The sequence below is a fragment of the Poecilia reticulata genome, linkage group LG2 (genome assembly GCF_000633615.1).
Source record: "Poecilia reticulata strain Guanapo linkage group LG2, Guppy_female_1.0+MT, whole genome shotgun sequence".
Taxonomy (NCBI): Eukaryota; Metazoa; Chordata; class Actinopteri; order Cyprinodontiformes; family Poeciliidae; genus Poecilia; species Poecilia reticulata.
Window position 1 is genome coordinate 41,719,691 of NC_024332.1, and position 21,481 is coordinate 41,741,171.

The window sequence follows — 21,481 nt, forward strand, 5'->3', positions numbered from 1 at the left end:
AAAAACATTGTTAAAAGTTTAAAAGAGGAGAGATGTTGTGATGACTTCCTGAAGGCGGAGAGTCAGAAAAAGAAGGAGTTTCTTAAAGAAACAGAAGCCCAATTTCAAGGTGTTAAATGAAATGACCTGATAAGACATGACAAAGACAGACGGAGTGGGAATCAAGCAGGCAACCCACCAATTGCAGGGCGAACTCATACCACCGYCTTACAAAATCACAATGTCAAATTTCTTCTGTCATGTTTGATATAAATACCATTTTTATAGTACAATCATGGTTACTTGGTTGTACTATAAAGTAGCACTAAGTGACTGAGAATGCATAATACTGCCCCTTTAAATGCACTTACATGATTTTCAATGCCAAAAAAGAATTTCTTATAGAAAAGTTTTTAACACCAATTGGTAACATTTCAGTGCTGCCTGACTGCAACTTGAGCAGTTTGCATGATGGTTGCTGCGTGGTGAAGGAGGGCACCACCATGCGCATCAACATCCCTGTCATTGGAGTGCCTAACCCTACCGCCACCTGGAAGAAGGGCGACATGGGACTTGGCGACACTGGCCGTATATGTGTTGAGGCTTCCCAGGGCATTACCACTCTACTGGTCAGAGACTGCCAGAGAGGAGATGCAGATACCTACACCATCAATGTCAGGAATAGCGCAGGCTCAAAGGACTGCAAGTTCCAGTTGAAGGTCGTCGGAAAGCCTGGAATATGCACTGGACCCATCAAGTTTGACGAGATTACTGCTGATGGCATCACTTTGGAGTGGGCACCGCCCAAAGACGATGGAGGTGCAGAGGTGTCCAATTACATTGTTGAGAAGAGGAGGACAACAGACAACAAATGGGCCACAGTGGCTTCAGCCATCCAGAAGACCACCATGAGGGTGATCAGACTCCACGATGGAATAGAGTACATCTTCAGAGTGTGTGCTGAGAATAAGTACGGCATCGGAGAGTTCCTGAGGTCTGACYCAGTCATCGCCCAGCATCCGTTCAGTGAGTACAACTCTGGTCTTCAAAACTTTACTTGAAAAGTCCTTTGATTTCTCTTTTTAATTACTGTAAATGTCAGTCTAGTTTTTGTAAATGGTTTGACAGGTAATAAGATATTAAAATAGCTTTCATATAGTTAAGATGGATATTCTCTGATCCAGAATTGTTCGATTCTGGTTAGACYRAGGATTATTGAGTTCCAATCCAATTCTGATACATTGATTTAAATATTTGTAGATACAGACATGATCCAACCCGAAGATTAATAATTACACTAAGCCTCAGCTTGTGTTGATGCTCTTTCCATGTTATATGATACACAGTACACTTACATTTGGATCAGTGACCTTAGGGCAGTATTCAGACATCAGTGAAGTCTGACAGGCAGCATTTGAATAAAAGACAAATTAATTTGATTAATRTTGAAAGGCACAGCCTGAAAATGTAGTGTTTACATTTTTCTGATGGCAAAAGTAATTGGTATTATGAATTAATCTTGAAATGGTTTGTTACAGTAAGTAAGTCTTATGTTTTTTTATGTAAAGATTTTAGTGAATTAACTGATCTCTAATCTTTCCTCAAGATGTACCTGAGGCACCAGCTCCTCCTGAGATTCTGAGCATTCGACATGAGTCAGCCATTCTGACTTGGGCTGATCCAAAAGACACCGGTGGCTCCCCAATCACTGGTAAAATACTGTTATTCATCTCTGTAAGTAGGTAATCGAGTGTCATCAGTCATCATTTATTATATCTTTTTGGGGGTTTTTCAGGGTATCACCTTGAGTTTAAGGAGAGAAACAGCCTGATGTGGAAGCGAGCTAGTAAGACTCCTTTGAGAGTAAAGGAGTGTAGAGTTACGGGTCTGGTTGAAGGACTAGAGTATGAGTTCAGGGTGATGGCTATGAATATGGCCGGCCTTGGAAAGGCAAGCAAAGTCACTGAGGCTGTTGTYGCCCTTGATCCTATTGGTGAGTCCAAACCATTTTCTTAAAGTTATACATAGAAACTTTTCTGTTTTTATTGTAAATGCCTGAATTAAATTGCACTGGCTTTGTTTTATTTCATGTCTTTTCTTTGATTTTTTTTTTTCAGATCCACCTGGTAAACCAGATGTGATTAATGTTACCAGGAACACAGTCACTCTAATTTGGACTGCTCCTAAATATGATGGTGGCTATAAGCTGACTGGCTACATGGTGGAGAAACTTGAGGCTGGTGGAAAGGCATGGATGAAGGCCAATCACGTGAACATCCAGAGCTGTGCTTTCACCGTTACAGACCTGACAGAAGGAGCTCAGTATCAGTTTAGAATCAGGGCCAAGAATGCTGCTGGTGCTGTCAGTGTTCCTTCAGAGACCACTGAATCACTGACCTGCAAGGATGAGTATGGTATGTAKTTTTTTTTKTTTTGTTKTKTTKTTTYWTYWTTWTKWWKTWWTTWTTTWTTWWTTWTTWTTWWTTWWTTWYKWMSAMMMRRMARARAMRAYMAWSAARAAARAARAMAAMAWAAWAWAWYATGAAACAAACGTAAGAAATAAAAATGTAGAACAAATTCTTCTGCCCATGTGACATGCAAATGTTATATTCTGTTYGAAAAGGAGCAGRTRGAAGATATAATATCTAGATATAATGTCCTACCCCTTTCCTACCTGTCCATTTATAATCAATTAACTGTCAGAACATCAAAAAGAGACAACTTGTTTCCATTTTACATGTTGGATTATGTACAATTATTTAAATACTATTTATATCATCAATTACATTATAGACTATTAAACAGTCATCTTATACATCATATTTTCAAATAAGCTCTGTTTTAATGAGTTTTTTAAATTGGTTTACATTTGTACTTTTTTTTAACTCATCATTCAATCCATTCCACACATTTACKCCACACACAGATAAWCAAAAACTCTTCCTGCTGTTCTAATACGTTGTTTTTTAAAATATCCTTCACCTCTTGAACTATAACCMCCCTCTCTGTCACCAAACATTTCCTGTATATTGTGTGGAAGTTTTTGATTTCTGACCTTAAACATGAATTGTGAAGTGTTAAATGTTACAAGGTCCCAGAATTTCAGTATGTTTGATTAGATAAATAGCTGGTTTGTGTGTTCCCATGTAGTTTAAAATTTAAGACTTATGCAACTTCAGGTTTTAAAAATAAAAGTTTTAATTATTGTTCAACATCTTCCTGTTTCTTAACAGAGCCTCCATCTATCACTCTTGACCAAGAGATGAAGGAGGTTGTGCCCGTCAAGGCAGGAGACACAATTGTTATCTCAGCTGCAAAGATTGTGGGCAAACCTCCCCCAACTGCTTTCTGGTCCAAGGGAGGTCGTGAATTCAAGAACTCTGACATTGTCAATGTAACTAGCACTCCAACCTCTTCAACCCTTTCTATCAAGTATGCAAGCCGGAAGAATACCGGAGAGTACACAATTAATGCCAGTAACCCATTTGGTATTAAGGAAGAACACATTAAAGTAAAGGTCCTAGATGTTCCTGGACCACCAGGCCCTATTGAAGTCAGTAACATTTCAGCTGAGAAGTGTACCCTGACCTGGCTTCCACCTGAAGAGGACGGAGGCTCCTCTATCAAGTCCTACATCCTTGAGAAGAGAGAGACTAGCCGCTTGCAGTGGACCAAAGTTGCGGAAAATATTATGGACTGCAGACATGTAGCCACCAAACTGATCAAGGGCAATGAGTACATCTTTAGAGTGTGCGCTATAAACCAGTATGGCACAGGAGACTCTAGCCTGTCTGGTCCTGTCAAAATGGCTGACAGCTATGGTAAGTTTACCTTGTTTAAGAATAAAGTTAAAAAAAACTGACATTGAAATGTTGGAAATATTTTTTTTTTTTTTTTCTCATGGCAATTTTTTTTTCTTAGGTCCACCAGGTCCACCCTCAGCTCCAGAGGTAGATAATGTCAGTCGGAATGCTGTTACCATTTCATGGAAGAGACCTGTACAGGACGGAGGAAGTGACATTAGAGGATATTGTGTAGAAAGGAAAGAAAGGAGAGGAATGMGATGGGTGAGAGCCTGCAAGAGAACAGTTCCTGACCTTCGCTTCAAGGTGCAGGGCCTGAGTGAGGGAGTAGAGTACGAGTTTAGAGTCACTGCTGAGAATAAAGCTGGATTTGGGCAGCCAAGTGAGCCATCACGCCCTGTAATGACCAAGGATATTGTATGTAAGTAAAGAAGACTTTGCAACCAACTTTTAAAGCAAGCAGGAATATAGCATTATCAAAGAATGTTTGTAAGAATTTAGAATTCCTTCTGAAAATGCTTTCATTAACTTAACTAACGTGCTTTTTTCCTTTTTTTTTTCAGATCCACCTGGTCCTCCATCCAACCCTAGAATTACAGAGACCACAAAAACTACAGCAGCCTTTGCTTGGGGCCGTCCTCATTATGATGGTGGTCTTGAAGTAGAAGGTTACATTGTTGAGTATAAAAAGGAGGGTCATGATGACTGGGAGACAGAGACACAATATCCAATTAAAGTTACTGAATATGTCATTGGTAAACTTCAAAAAGGCGGCAAATACCACTTCAGAGTTAGTGCTGTAAACTCTGAGGGAGTTGGTGAGCCTGCAGAGGTCGAGAAAGTGACTGAACTAGTTTACCAGGAAACAATGCCAGACTTTGAGTTGGATGCAGAGCTCAGGAAAACTCTGGTTGTCAGATGCCGTGCTTCAATTCGTCTATTTGTTCCTATCAAGGGCCGTCCTGTTCCTGAAGTCACTTGGAGCAAAGAAAATACCAACCTGAAAGCACGTGCGCACATTGATACAACAGAGTCCTACACTCTACTGGTTATTCCTGACTGCACTAGGTACGACGCAGGAAAATACCAGCTCTCTTTGGAGAATGTTGCTGGTAAGAAGTCAGGCTTTGTCAACGTGAAAGTTCTGGACACTCCTGGACCTCCAGTCAACCTTAAACCAAGAGAGATCACTAAAAACAGCATAACTCTCCAGTGGGAAATCCCTATTATAGATGGAGGATCCAAGATTCATAACTATGTCATTGAAAAGAGAGATGCTACAAAGAAGGCTTACACCGTGCTTAGCACAACATGGCAAAAGTGTTCTTTTAAATTTCAAGACCTTGAGGAGGGAGCTTACTACTACTTCCGTGTTTCTGCTGAAAATGACCTTGGTGTAGGTGAACCTGCTGAAACCCCTGAACCCATAAGAGTATCTCAGGCCCCCTCTGCACCAGATAACTTGTACGTTACTGATTTGACCAATGACAGCGCAAGCCTTGCATGGACCAAGCCTCTTCATGATGGTGGTAGCTTGATTACAGGATATGTCATTGAGGCTCAAAAGAAAGACACTGATCAATGGGTCCACATAACCACCATTAAGGCTCTAGATTATACTGTGATAGATCTGATTGAGGGTGCTGAATACACCTTCCGTATAATGGCTGTCAATGCATCAGGCAGGAGTGATCCTCGTGAGAGCCGGCCAGCTGTGATTAAAGAGCAAACGTCTGCTCCATCTTTTGACCTGAGAGGAGTGTACCAGAAAACCGTAATCGTCAAAGCAGGGGACCGTGTTAAGGTGGAGATTCCAGTGCTGGGAAAACCCAGGCCTGTTGTGTCATGGAAGAAAGGAGACATGGCACTTAAGGAAACACAAAGAATCAACACTGAAACCACAGCAACATCAACAATCCTAAACATCAGTGAGATCAAAAGAACTGATGAAGGCCAGTATTCCATGACTGGAAAGAATATTCTAGGCACACTGACAGAAACCATCACAGTCCTGGTCCATGACATTCCAGGTCCTCCTACTGGTCCTGTCAAGCTGGATGAGGTCTCGTGTGATTATGTTATCATGTCCTGGGAACCACCAGAGAATGATGGAGGTGTTCCTATAAATAATTATATTGTTGAGATGCGTGAGACTACAGGTACTTCATGGATGGAGTTGGCAGCTACAGTTATTCGCACCACATTCAAAGCTGCACGACTTAATACTGGAACCCAGTATCAGTTCCGTATCAAGGCTCAGAACAGATATGGCGTTGGACCATGTGTTCTGTCTGAACCAGTGTTAGCTGCCTATCCATTTGATGTGCCAGGCCAGCCTGGCATTCCTGTAGTTACAGCTTTCAACAAAGATTCAATGACTCTTAGTTGGAATGAGCCATCTTCTGATGGAGGAAGTCCTATTCTTGGGTATCATGTGGACAGAAAAGAGAAAAACAGCATCTTGTGGCAGAGGATCAGCAAAGCTCTTGTGGTTGGAAACATCTTTAAATCATCAGGCCTTGTTGATGGCATTGGATATGAACACCGTGTTATTGCTGAAAACACGGCTGGTCTCAGCAAACCTAGCAAACCCTGTGAGGCTACGTATGCTTTGGACCCAGTTGATCCACCAGGTAGACCTGTGGCATTGAATATCACCAGACATGAGGTGACATTGTCATGGACCAAACCAGAAGGTGACGGAGGATTTTCTATTACGGGATACACAGTGGAGAGGAAGGAGATGCCTAATGGTCGCTGGCTTAAAGCAAATTTTAACAACATTCTAGAAACCACGTTCACAGTCAGTGGTCTGACTGAAGATGCAACCTATGAGTTCCGTGTGCTTGCTCGAAACTCAGCTGGTGCTGTTAGTGCTCCATCACAGCCATCAGAAGCCATTACATGCAGAGATGACATTGAAGAACCCAGGCTTGATATTGATGCATCATATAGCAGTAATGTTGTAGTAATGGCAGGAGAACCGTTCAAGTTGGAAGCCAGTGTAACTGGCAGGCCAATTCCTTCTCTAGTATGGACCAAGGAAGGAAAGGAGCTGGAGGACACAGCTAAAATAGAAATAAAGACATCTGACTTYCACACAACCTTAACCAGCAAAGATTCTCTAAGGAGAGATGGTGGTGCTTTTACCCTGACTGCAAGCAATCCTGGTGGATTTGCAAAGTTCACTTTTAATGTTAAAGTACTCGACAGACCTGGACCACCAGATTCCCTTTCAGTTACGGATGTTGCTGCAGAAAAATGTGTGCTTAACTGGGTGCATCCAACACATGATGGTGGTGCCAAAATTGAATACTTCATCATACAGAGGCGTGAGACCAGTAGGTTGGCATGGACAAATGTGGCCACAGACCTTCAAGCAAACAGGTTTAAGGTCACAAAGCTTCTTAAAGGAAATGAGTATATTTTCAGAGTAATGGCTGTCAATAAGTATGGCATAGGTGAACCCCTTGAATCAGAGCCTGTGACTTGTGTGAACCCATATGGTCCCAGTGACCCACCAACGCAGCCTGAGGTCACAACTATCACCAAGGACTCAATGGTTGTTTGCTGGGAGCGTCCTGAACATGATGGAGGCAGTAGAATTAATACATACATAATTGAAAGAAGGGATAAGACAGGTTTACGTTGGGTGAAATGTAACAAGAGGACTGTGACAGATTTGCGATTCAAGGTCTCTGGTCTCACACAAGGTCACGAGTATGAATTTAGAGTTTTTGCTGAAAACAATGCTGGTCTCAGTCAGCCCAGCCCTTCTAGTCCATTCTACAAGGCTGTTGACACAATTTTTCAGCCTGGACCTCCAGGAAACCCAAGAGTGCTTGACACATCTAAATCATCCATTACTGTTGCCTGGAATAAACCTGTTTATGATGGTGGTTCTGAAATCACTGGTTACATTGTGGAGACTTGCCTGCCTGAGGAAGATGAGTGGACAATCCATACTCCTAAGAAAGGATGGACAGCCACATCTTTTACCATTACTAGTCTGAAAGAAAACCAGGAGTATAAAATCAACATCTGTGCAACAAATTCTGAAGGGGTGGGAGAACCTGCTGCTGTACCTGGAACCCCTAAGGCTGAAGACAGATTAATTCCGCCTGAAATTGAACTTGGGGCAGAGCTACGTAAAGTTGTTTCCATCAGAGCCTGTAGCACACTCAGACTTTTTGTCCCCATCAAGGGAAGGCCAGCACCAGAAGTAAAATGGTCAAGAGAGCATGGAGAATCCCTGGACAAGGCTAACATTGAAATTACCCCATCATTCACAACTCTTCAGATAGACAATGTTGACAGATTTGATGGAGGTAAATACTTGGTGACAGTAGAGAATGCCTCAGGAAGTAAAACRGCTTTTGTTAACGTTAGAGTACTAGATACTCCTGGACCACCTCAGAATCTCATTGTTAAGGAGGTCACAAGAGATTCAGTTTCTCTGGTTTGGGATGCACCTCTCATAGATGGGGGCTCCAGAGTCCGCAGCTACATTGTGGAGAAGCGCGAGTCAACCAGGAAAGCCTATTCAACTGTATGTGCCAGCTGCCATAAGTCTAGTTGGAAAGTGGGAGACCTGGAAGAAGGAAAATTGTACTTCTTTAGAATAGTCGCTGAAAATGAATTTGGCATTGGTCTGCCAGTGGAAACCATTGAACCAATTAAGGCATCAGAAAAGCCTCTGCCACCAGGCAAAGTATCTCTCCGTGAAGTTACCGGAACAAGTGTCACACTAACTTGGGAAAAACCAGACCATGATGGAGGAAGCAGAATTACAGGCTATAATGTTGAGATGCAATGTAAAGGAAGTGAGAAATGGACACAAGTGATGGTRGTAAAGACAAACGAGGCCCAGGTAACTGGACTTACACATGGAGAGGAATATATGTTCCGAATCTCTGCATTCAATGAAAAGGGTGTTAGTGACCCTCGGCCGCTCAATGTACCTGTGGTGGCTAAAGATTTAATAATACCACCAGCTTTCAAACTGATTTTCAGCACATTCAGTGTGCTTGCAGGAGATGATCTCAAGATTGATGTACCATATGTTGCCTGTCCTAAAGCTACAGCAACTTGGCTAAAGGATGATGTCATTCTCAAAGAAACAACAAGAGTTAATGCTGAGGCCACAGACAAAAACCTTCTTCTTATCATCAAGGAGGCTTGCAGAGACGATGTGGGCAAATATACTATAAAACTAAACAATACAGCTGGGGAGGCTACAACAGATATCAGTGTTGTTGTCTTGGACAAACCTGGTCCTCCAACTGGCCCAATCAAGCTGGATGAGGTCACAGCAGACAGCGTTGTCTTGTCTTGGRATCCACCACAATATGATGGAGGTTGCTCAATCAACAATTACATTGTAGAGAAGAGAGATACCTCAACTACAAACTGGCAGATTGTGTCTGCTACTGTAGCTAGAACAACCATCAAAGCGGCTCGCCTGAAGACTGGTTCAGAGTATCAATTTAGAATTGCTGCAGAAAATAGATATGGCAAGTCATCTTTTCTCATTTCTGATAGCATTGTTGCTCAGTATCCATTTGAGGTGCCCAGTTCACCACGATCTGTTGTGGTAAAATCAGCCACTAAAGAGACCATGACTGTTGTGTGGGAGAATCCCAGCAGTGACGGTGGAAGCAAAATTCTGGGCTACCACTTAGAACTTAAAGAGAGAAACAGCATTCTCTGGGTGAAACAAAACAAGCAGATCATCCCAGAGACCAGATTTAAAGTGGTTGGACTTGAAGAGGGCATTGAATACGAGTTTAGAGTGTATGCTGAGAATATTGTTGGCCTCAGCAAACCTAGCAAGGTGAGTGAAATCCAAGTAGCTAGGGATCCTTGTGACAGACCCGGAAAACCAGAGGCTGTCATTGTAACAAGAAGCCAAGTGACACTGAGATGGACCARACCTGAATTTGATGGTGGTATCAAAATCACTGGTTATGTTGTTGAGAAAAAGGAGGCAAGTGGGCGTTGGATGAAGGCCAGTTTTGCCAACATTATTGAAACTGAATTTGTTGTCACAGGACTTACTGAGGATCAAATTTATGAATTCCGTGTCATTGCCAAAAATGCAGCTGGTGTCTTTAGCCAACCATCTGATTCTTCTGGATCCATCACTGCCAAGGATGAGATTGATCCACCAAAAATTGACCTGGAAGCTAAATACTCCCAGGTTGTGGTTGTAAATGCCGGAGAGACATTTAAACTTGAGGCTGCTATTTATGGTAAGCCTGTGCCCACTGTACACTGGATGAAAGAAGGCACTGAGATTGCAGAAGCAGCTCGTTTAGAAATCCATAATACCGATTTTTCAGCTTGTCTAACTGTTAAGGAAGCTATTCGTGTTGATGGAGGGCAGTACACATTGCTGGTAAAGAATGTTGGTGGAGAAAAAGCTATTAACATTAATGTCAAGGTATTGGACAGACCAGGTCCACCTGAGGGCCCTATCTCTATTTATGGTGTCACTAGTGAGAAATGCTCAATTTCCTGGAAACCTCCTATGCAAGATGGAGGTTGTGATATCTCTCATTATATTGTTGAGAGAAGGGAAACCAGCAGGCTGGTATGGACTGTAGTTGAGCAAAAGGTTCAGACCCTAAATCTAAAAATCACCAAACTTCTTCCTGGTAATGAATACATCTTCAGAGTGATCCCTGTCAACAAATATGGTATTGGCGAGCCTTTGGAATCTGAGCCAATGATTGCCAAAAATCCATTTGTCACACCAAGTCCCCCAACTGATGTAGAAGTTTCTTCAATTACTAAGGTCTCTATGGTGATAACCTGGGAGAGACCAAATAATGATGGTGGCAATTCCATTCAGGGGTATGTCATTGAGAAACGTGATAAGGATGGTGTGAGATGGACAAGGTGCAACAAGCGCAGTGTGACAGAGTTGCGTTTCAGAGTGACAGGACTCATAGAAAACCATAGCTATGAATTCAGAGTAGCTGCTGAGAATGCTGCTGGAATTGGTACACCTAGCACACCAACAGTSTACTACAAAGCACTGGATCCTGTTTTCAAACCAGGCCCACCCAACAACCCCAAGGTAGTAGACACCTCTAGGTCTACTGTATCTCTTACATGGGGTAAACCCATATATGATGGTGGAAGTGAGATCAAGGCTTACATTGTTGAAGCATTTGATGTAGCAGCTGATGAGTGGTTTATGTGCACTCCACCCACTGGAATAACAGACACTAAATTCACAGTGAAAAAGCTTCTAGAAAAGCATGAGTACCAGTTTAGAGTTTGTGCAATCAACAAAATTGGTGTTGGTGAACATGCTGATGTGCCTGGTAAAATTCTTCTTGAAGAGAAGCTTGAGGCTCCTGACCTTGAATTAGAGGCTGATATGAGAAAAATGATCAACATCAGATCAGCTTGCACACTGAGGTTGTTTGTACCTGTGAAAGGGCGCCCAGCTCCTGAGCTGAAATGGGGAAAGGTTGACGGTGAGATTAAAGAGACTGCCCTAATTGACAACACAGGAAGCTATGCTTCACTTACCATTGAGAATGTTGACCGGTTTGACAGTGGCAAGTACACACTGACTGCAGAGAATGCCAGTGGAGTTAAATCAGTGTTCATCAGTGTCAGAGTCCTGGATTCTCCTAGTCCACCAACTAACTTAACAGTTAAAGAGATTACTAAGAACTCTGTCACTCTTTCATGGGAACCTCCACTTCTGGATGGTGGTTCAAAGATTAAGCATTATATTGTTGAGAAGCGTGAAAGCACAAGAAAGGTTTATACTACCATTACAACATGTAACAAGATGTCATGGAAAGTTGAACCTCTTCCAGAGGGTGGAATCTTCTTCTTTAGGGTTTTGGCTGAGAATGAATATGGTGTGGGTCTSCAAGCTAAAACTATGGAACCAATTAAAATATCTGAGAAGCCTCAGCCACCCGGTAAGGTTAGTGTTCTTGACGTCACTCACAGTACYGTTACTCTAAGGTGGGAGAAATCTGAACATGATGGTGGTAGTAGGATCAGTTATTATGAWATCGAAATGGCTCCTAAGGACAGTGAGGCATGGACTGTGTGTGCTAGTGTAAAAGGCCTGGAGACAGTAGTGAGCAACCTTCTCAAGGGAGAGGAATATCAGTTCAGAGTTGTTGCTGTAAATGAGAAAGGTAAAAGTGACCCAAGACAACTGGCTCAATCAGTTGTAGCCAAGGACCTAATCATTGAGCCTTCTGTGAGACCCAAATCAAGTTCCTACAGTGTTCAGGTGGGAAATGACCTCAAGATAGAGGTTCCAGTTGCTGGTCATCCAAAACCAACCATTACCTGGACTAAGGATGGAGTGGCACTTAAGCAGACCACCAGAGTTAATGTCAGTGACTCAGCACATCACACCACTCTAACCATAAAGGATGCCACCAGAGAGGATGGTGGTATGTACACTGTGACTATTGCTAATGCCTTGGGTTCCAAGGATGCCACTATTGAAGTTATCACCCTGGATAAACCAGGACCACCAACAGGTCCAATCAAGATTGATGATGTTAGTGCTGAGAGTATCACTCTTAATTGGGAACCTCCCTCATACACAGGTGGCTGTCCAATCTCCAACTATGTAGTGGAAAAGAGAGACACAACTACAACTAATTGGGTTGTTGTGTCTGCCACTGTGGCTAGAACAACTTTAAAGGTTGCCAATCTCAAGACTGGAAGTGAATACCAGTTTAGAATCTTTGCTGAAAACAGATATGGAAAGAGTTACGCAATTGATTCAGYGCCTGTTGTAGCACAATATCCATTCCAAGAACCTGGACCACCAGGAACACCATTTGTCTCCTCATACACTAAAGATTACATGGTGGTCGAGTGGCATAAACCTCCATCTGATGGAGGCAGTGCCATTTTGGGTTATCATTTGGAGAGGAAAGAGAAGAATAGTATCCTGTGGACAAAGATCAACAAAATGCTCATTCAAGATTGTAAATTCAAGTCTACTCCTCTTGAGGAGGGCATTGAGTATGAGTATAGAGTATATGCTGAGAATATAGTTGGCATTGGAAAATGCAGCAAAGTCTCTGAGGTATATGTAGCCCGTGACCCCTGTGATCCTCCTGGCCGTCCAGAGGCTGTAATTGTAACCAGACATTCGGTGATGCTGAGATGGACACCCCCGCAATATGATGGTGGAAGCATTGTAACTGGCTATTTAATAGAGAAGCGTGACCTTCCAGAGGGAAAATGGATGAAGGCTAGTTTCACAAACATTATTGAAAATGAATTTACAGTTACTGGCCTTACAGAAGACAGTAAATATGATTTCAGAGTGATTGCAAGGAATGCCGCTGGTGCTGTCAGCAAGCCCTCTGAGAACACAGGATCCATAACAGCTAAGGATGAAGTTGAGCCACCCAAGTGTGAAACTGATCCTATATATAATCAGACTATTGTCCTTAACGCTGGCGAGACTTTCAGTCTGGAGGCTAGTGTAGAAGGAAAGCCCATCCCGACAGCCCAGTGGTTCAAAGGAAKTGTTGAAGTTGAAAACTCGGCAAGAGCTGAAATTAAAAACACTGATTTTAAAGCATTACTTGTAGTAAAGGACTCCATCAGAGTGGATGGTGGACAGTATACTTTGGTTCTGACAAATGTTGCCGGAACTAAGACTGTCCCGTTCACTGTGAAGGTTCTTGATAGACCAGGCCCATCCGAGGGACCCCTCACAGTCAGTAATGTTACTGAGGAGAAATGCTCACTGTCATGGCTGCCACCCAGGCATGACGGAGGAGCTAGCATTTCTCACTACATCATTCAAAAGAGAGAAACTAGCCGCTTGGCTTGGACTGTGGTTTCCAGTGATTGTGGAGCTACAATGTTCAAGGTTACCAAATTATTGAAAGGCAATGAGTACATCTTCAGAGTTTTGGCTGTCAACAAATATGGAGTTGGGGAACCTCTGGAATCTGAGCCAGTTATCATGAGAAATCCATTTGTTCCTCCTGGTTCACCTCGTGAACTAGAAATCACTAACATTACAAGGGATTCAATGACTGTTTGCTGGAACCGCCCACAGTCTACAGGAGGAAGTGACATTKCTGGTTACATTATTGAAAAGAGAGACAGAGCTGGAGTGAGATGGACCAAGTGCAATAAACGTAGAGTGACTGATTTGCGTTTTAGAGTAACAGGTCTCACTGAGGACCATGATTATGAGTTCAGGYTATCTGCTGAAAATGCAGCTGGAGTGGGCCAGCCAAGCCCACCTACACCCTATCTCAAAGCCTGTGACCCTACTTTTGAACCAGGCATTCCCACTAATGCCCATGTAGTTGACACAACAAAAGACTCCATCAGTTTAGCTTGGCACAGGCCTATATATGATGGGGGTTGTGAAATTCAAGGATATGCTGTTGAAATAACCAAGGCAGAAGAGGAGGAATGGACTATTTGCACACCACCCACTGGAGTGAATCTTGCTAAGTTTACCATCAAAAACCTGATAGAACATCAAGAATACAAGGTGCGTGTCTGTGCTATGAATAAAATTGGTGTTGGTGAGCCCACAGAAATTCTGGGAGTTGTAATTCCTGTGGATAAAATTGACCCTCCAGAGATGATTTTGGATTCAGAGCTCAGGAAGGGAATAGTTGTTCGTGCAGGAGGCTCAATGAGAATCTGCATTCCTTTTAAGGGTCGTCCCACTCCTGACATTAGCTGGGCTAAAGAGGATGGTGAGCTGCCCAGTAAAGCACAGATTGAGACTGCTGAACATTTCACACAGCTTTCTATTGACATTTGTGATAAATATGATGCTGGAAAGTACATCCTCAATGTAGCAAACAGTGCTGGCAGCAAATCAGCTTTTGTCTTTGTTAAAGTTCTGGACACTCCAGGGGCTCCATTAAATCTTAAAGTTAAAGAAATAAAGAGGGAAAGTGTCACTTTGACTTGGGAACCCCCTGTAATTGATGGTGGCTCAAGAATAAAGAATTACTTGGTTGAGAAGCGTGAGTCAACCAGGAAGGTGTACTCTAATGTAGACAATAAATGTACAAAGACAAGTTACCGTATCACAGGTCTGACTGAGGGAACAATTTATTACTTTAGAGTCTTAGCAGAAAATGAATTTGGTGTTGGCCAGCCAGTTGAAACAAAAGAATCTGTTAAAACATCTGAGCCACCTTTGTCTGTGGGTAAAGTTAATTTGACTGAAGTCACAAAAACCACAGCCTCACTCTCGTGGGAGAAACCAGTCCATGATGGAGGCAGCAGGATCATTGGATACTACATTGAGATGCAGCCTGTGGGGTCAGAAGAATGGGTTGTGGCTGCCACAACTAAGACCTGTGAGGGTACTGTTACTGGTCTAAGTGCAGGACACGAGTACCTTTTTAGAGTATCAGCCTTCAATGAAAAAGGAAAGAGTGACCCAAGGCCTCTGGCCGCAGCAGTAACTGCTAAAGATGTTACTGTTGAGCCTGGATTCAAGATGAGATTCAATACTTACAGCTTACAACAAGGCGAGGATCTGAAAATTGAGATTTCAGTACTTGGACGTCCTGTTCCAAAGGTTGAATGGAAAAAGGAAGGACAACTTCTTAAAGAGACAACTAGAATAAATGTATCAAGCACACCATCATCTACAAAGTTGGTAATCAAAGATGCCAATAAAGAAGATGCTGGAAAGTACACTATTACAGCAACCAGCAGCATTGGAACAGCTACAGAGGAGATTACTGTTATCATTCTTGACAAACCTGGACCTCCTACAGGCCCTGTGAAGATTGATGAAGTGAGTTCTAATTTTGTTACTCTGTCCTGGGAACCACCAGAGTATACTGGAGGTTGTCAGATCAACAACTACATCGTAGAGAAGAGAGACACCACTACTACTGTGTGGCAAATTGTTTCTGCTACAATAGCCAGGACAACCATAAAAGTCAGCAATTTGAAGACTGGCACTGAATATCAATTTAGAGTCTCAGCTGAGAATAGATATGGAAAGAGTTCAGCTATTGTCTCTCCTGCTGTGGTTGCCAAGTATCCATTTAGTGAACCTGCTGCCCCTGGAATACCAGTTGTTACATCTGCAACCAAAGAGAGCATGGTTGTTGAATGGAAACCCCCCACCAACAATGGGGGTAGTCCAATTATAGGCTATCACCTGGAGAGAAAGGAGAAGAACAGTCTTTTATGGGTCATACTAAACAAGCTTCTTATTCCAGATGCTCGATTCAAAACCACAGAATTGGAAGAGGGTATAGAGTATGAATTTAGAGTTTATGCTGAGAACATTGCTGGCCTCAGCCCAGCTAGCAAGGTCTCAGAGAGCACAGTAGCCAGGGATCCATGTGACCCACCAGGCACTCCTGAGGCTATTGAAATCACCAGAAACCATATCACACTTCAATGGACCAGACCCCAGTATGACGGAGGCAGTGCAATCACTGGGTATTTGATCGAGAGAAGGAAGCACCCAGATAAACGCTGGATGAAAGCAAGCTTCACCAATATCATTGATACCCAATACACTCTCACTGGTCTCACTGAGGATCGTGTTTATGAGTTTAGAATCATTGCTAGGAATGCTGCYGGTATTTCTAGTTGCCCATCTGAAAGCACAGGAGAAATAACAGCTAAAGATGAAATTGAGGCTCCAGATGCCACCATGGATTCTAAGTTCAAAGATCTCACAGTTGTTCATGCTGATGAGACATTTATCATTGATGCTGATTACACTGGGAAGCCTTTGCCTGAGGTCACATGGTTAAAGGATGGAAAAGAAATTGACAAAACTACCCCAAGAATGGAAATCAAGACCACACTAACCCGCACCATCCTGACAGTTAAAGACTGCATACGAGTTGATGGTGGCCACTTTGTTCTCAAGCTTGTTAATGTGGGTGGAGTCAAAATGATCCCAGTTAACGTAAAGGTTTTGGACAGACCTGGTCCTCCAGATGGACCATTAGAAGTGAAAGGAGTGACAGCTGAAAAATGTTATCTGCACTGGAGCCATCCTTCACATGATGGTGGAGCTAGCATCTCTCACTATATCATTGAAAAGAGGGAAACCAGTCGTTTGTCATGGACCATGGTTGAGCCAAAGATCCAGGCAATCAGCTACAAAATTACAAAACTGCTCCCTGGAAATGAATACATCTTCAGAGTTACTGCTGTGAATAAATATGGAGTTGGTGAACCTTTAGAATCTGAGCCTGTTGTGGCTCGTAATCCATTCACCACTCCCAGCGCACCCACCACTCCTGAAGCCAGTGCTATTACTAGGGATTCCATTGTGCTTACTTGGGAGAGGCCAGAGAATAATGGAGGAGCTGAGATTGAAGGATATGTACTTGAAAAACGTGATAAGGATGGCGTCAGGTGGACCAAGTGCAACAAGAAAAGGCTGACTGACTTGAGATTTAGGTGTGGTGGTCTCACAGAGGGCCATTCCTATGAATTCCGGGTCTCAGCTGAAAACGCTGCAGGTGTTGGAAAGCCTAGCACACCGACACAGTACATCAAAGCATGCGATGCCACTTATCCACCAGGACCTCCAAATAACCCCAAAGTCACTGACCATTCCAGCACTACAGTCTCCCTTTCCTGGTCAAGACCTATCTATGATGGTGGAGCACAGATTACTGGATATGTTGTTGAAATGAAGGAGGCATTAGATGATGAATGGATTGTTTGCACACCTCATACTGGTGTCCAAGACACTCATTACACTGTAAAGAAGTTAAAAGAGAATGCAGAATACAATTTCCGCGTATGTGCCATGAACTGTGAGGGAGTAGGGGATCATGTGGACCTCCCAGGGTCTGTGATTGCGGCAGAGAAGTTGCAGCCTCCTGAAATTGAACTAGATGCTGACCTGAGAAAGATGGTCAATGTTCGTGCCACTGCAACACTACGTCTTTTTGTGACTATCAGAGGAAAACCTGAGCCTGAGGTCAAGTGGTCAAAGGCCGATGGCACTCTAAATGAGCGTGCTCAGATTGAAGTCACAAGCTCATACACAATGCTTGTGATTGAAAATGTTGACAGATTTGACACTGGCAAATATGTACTAACCCTTGAGAACCTTAGTGGCTCTAAATCAGCTTTTATCAATGTTAGAGTTTTGGATTCACCCAGTGCTCCAACAAACCTACAAGTTAAGGATGTGAAGAGACATTCTGTCTCTCTTTCCTGGGAGCCGCCTCTGATTGATGGTGGAGCAAAGATATCACACTATATTGTGGAGAAGAGAGAGCAGAAGCGAATGGCTTTCACCAGTGTTAGCACCAATTGTGTAAGGAACTCATACATTATTTCTGACCTGCAGGAGGGAGGTAGATACTTTTTCCGTGTGTTGGCTGTAAATGAGCTAGGAGTTGGTCTGTCAGCTACAACAGATCAAGTCAAAGTTTCAGAGGCACCTTTGCCCCCGGGTAAAGTAACCGTGGTTGATGTGACTCGTCACACTGTCACCCTTTCATGGGAAAAACCAGATCATGATGGTGGCAGCAAAATTACAAGCTACATAGTGGAGATGCAGCCTAAGGGAGATGAAAAATGGACAGTGTGCAGTGACGCCAAAGCACTAGAAGCTACTATTGARGGACTTACTACTGGTGAGGAATACTCCTTCAGAGTAACTGCTGTGAATGATAAGGGTAGGAGTGATCCCAAACCTCTGGCTACGCCTGTGCTAGTAAAAGACATCACAATGGAGCCCACCATCAACTTGCTTTTCCATACATACAGTGTAAAAGCAGGAGATGACTTGAAGATTGATGTTCCTTTCAAAGGCAGACCTCAACCTGAGGTGTCCTGGAAGAAGGATGGCAGTGCAYTAAAGCAGACTACTAGGGTAAATGTCCTGAATTCAAAGACCTCATCAAAGATCATAATCAAAGATGCCACCAAGGATGATGTTGGAAGATATGAGATCACTTTGACTAATTCAATTGGCACAAAGACAGCTGAAATTTCTGTAATAATTCTGGATAAACCAGGCCCACCCAGCAACATTAGGGTGGATGAGGTGAGTGCCGACTTTATCTCTCTGTCCTGGGATGCTCCAATCTATGATGGCGGGTGCCAAATTAACAACTATGTTGTGGAGAAGAGAGACACTACCTCTACCACATGGCAAATTGTCTCAGCTACAGTAGCCAGGACATCCATAAAGGTTTCCCGCCTCACTCAGGGCACAGAGTATCAGTTCCGCATTGCAGCTGAGAACCGTTATGGCAAGAGTCCAGCAATTGATTCTGCTCCTGTTGTTGCACAATATCCATTTGAGCCACCTGGCCCTCCAACCAATCTTCATGTTGCCCATGCCACCAAGACTGGCATGCTTGTAGTATGGGGTAGACCTGCGAGTGATGGTGGAAGCCCTGTCATTGGTTATCATGTTGAATCCAAAGACCAAAGCAGCATTTTGTGGACCAAAGTCAGTAGAGGTCTGCTGACTGAAAACCAATTTAAGATGACGGGCATCGAAGAAGGCCTGTCATACCAGTTTAGAGTCTATGCTGAGAATATTGCAGGCATTGGTCCTTGCACTAAATCTTGTGAACCTGTTGCAGCCAGGGACCCATGTGAATCTCCACATAACCTTAAAGTCACAAATATTACCAGAAACTCTGTTTCTCTCTTCTGGGATCCACCTGAATATGATGGTGGAGTGAAAATTGTTGGATACATAGTGGAGCGCAAAGAGCTCCCTAATGGTCGCTGGCTAAAGTGTAACTTCACCAAYCTACAGGAGACTTACTTTGATGTCACAGGTCTTACAGAAGATGCACAATATGACTTCCATGTTATTGCAAAGAATTCTGCAGAGATCTTGAGTCTYCCTTCAGAATGCACTGGTCCTGTCACCATCAAAGACGATGTAGACCCTCCATCCATCATCTTAGAGGATAAATTCAGGCAATTGGTTGTCATTAAGGCTGGAGAGATAATTAGAATTGATGCTGAAATTACAGGTCGTCCAATCCCAGTGGTATCATGGTCTAAGGATGGAAAAGATATTGATACCAAGGCCAGGTGTGAAATTACTTCCACAAACTTCACCACCACTCTGATTGTCAGAGATGTTATCAGGAGGGATTCTGGACAGTATGTCTTGACTTTGCACAATGTAGCTGGAACCAGGTCTGTAGCTATCAACTGTAAGGTTTTGGACAGGCCTGGACCAGCTTCAGGACCTTTAGCAGTGTCTGGCCTTACAGCAGAGAAGTGCACTATAACATGGGGTCCACCTCAAGAGAATGGAGGAGCTGAAATCATGCACTATATAGTGGAGAAACGTGAGACAAGCCGCCTTGCTTGGACTCTTGTTTATGGTGACATGAAGGCAACTACCTGCAAAGTTACTAAGCTGCTCAAAGGAAATGAGTACATTTTCAGAGTCAGAGGAGTTAACAAATATGGAGATGGTGAGGCTCTGGAGAGTGAGGCAGTAAAAGCTTTGGATCCATTCACTGTAGCTGCAGCCCCCACTAATGTCCAGGTCACCTCAGTCACTAGTGGGGCCATGACAATCTGTTGGGAAAGACCAGTTTCTGATGGTGGCAGCAGTATCTGTGGCTATGTAATAGAAAAGCGAGAGAAGACTGGCCTCCGTTGGTGCCGTGTCAATAAGAAACCTGTTTATGACCTCAGAGTCAAAGCTTCCAATCTTCGTGAAGGAAGTGAATATGAGTACAGAGTGTTTGCAGAGAATGCTGCTGGACTTAGTGCACCTAGCACCCCTTGCCCACTCACCAAGGCTGAAGACCCACAGTTCCTCCCCTCACCTCCTGCTAAGCCCAGGATCATTGACTCAACAAAGACCACAGTAACACTAGCATGGAATAAACCACTGTTTGATGGTGGAGCACCTGTAACTGGTTACCGAGTAGAATACAGAAAGTCATTAGATGATGAATGGTTCGTTGGAGTCCAGAACACCAAGAATATGGAGTTTACAGTGGTGGGACTGACTCCAGGAGCTGAATATGTATTTGTTGTCAGATCCATTAACAAAATTGGAGCAAGTGAGCCTAGTCCTGAATCAGACAAGCAGACAGCTAAAGAAAAAGAAGAAGAGCCAGTCTTTGAAATAAGCAATGAGATGAGGAAGACTCTTATTGTGAAAGACGGCAGCTCATTTACAATGACAGTACCCTTCAGGGGCAAGCCTATTCCCACTGTTAGTTGGACAAAGCCTGATATTGATCTTAGAGTACGTGCTGTCATTGACACCACAGACACCTTCACCTCGATCACCTTAGAGAAGGCAACACGCAATGACTCTGGAAAATACACTGTCACTTTGTCCAGCATTGCTGGAACCTCATCACTGATGCTCAATGTTAGAGTTCTTGACTCGCCTGGACCTCCTGCATATGTGGAAGTCAAGGATGTGACTAAGTCATCTGCTACTGTAACTTGGGACACTCCAGAGAATGAAGGAGGAGGACCAGTAAAGAATTATCTTGTTGATTTCCGAGAGGCAAGCAAAAAAGGTTGGACTARGTTGACTGATACATGCCACAGACTGACTTACAAAGTGTCAAACCTAAAGGAAGGAGAAGTTTACTATTTCAGAGTGACGGGCGAGAATGACTATGGTGTTGGTGTATCAGCTGAGACCAAAGAGGGAACCAAGATCACAGGTATAAACATTTATGTTATGTTATCTGTAGTTTACACAAAAG

At 43.2% G+C, this 21,481-nt stretch overlaps 1 protein-coding gene across 1 annotated transcript in view; it reads left to right on the forward strand.

The window, feature by feature from the left end:
- Positions 1–21,481, forward strand: part of ttn.2 (titin, tandem duplicate 2) — a 228,210-nt gene that overhangs the window by 178,097 nt on the left and 28,632 nt on the right. Inside the window, exons 206-212 of the mRNA XM_017309405.1 lie at positions 418–1,005; positions 1,586–1,690; positions 1,775–1,972; positions 2,097–2,393; positions 3,213–3,800; positions 3,901–4,203; positions 4,346–21,439. Coding sequence (XP_017164894.1) covers positions 418–1,005; positions 1,586–1,690; positions 1,775–1,972; positions 2,097–2,393; positions 3,213–3,800; positions 3,901–4,203; positions 4,346–21,439 — 19,173 coding nt within the window. The remainder of the gene's footprint in view (positions 1–417; positions 1,006–1,585; positions 1,691–1,774; positions 1,973–2,096; positions 2,394–3,212; positions 3,801–3,900; positions 4,204–4,345; positions 21,440–21,481) is intronic.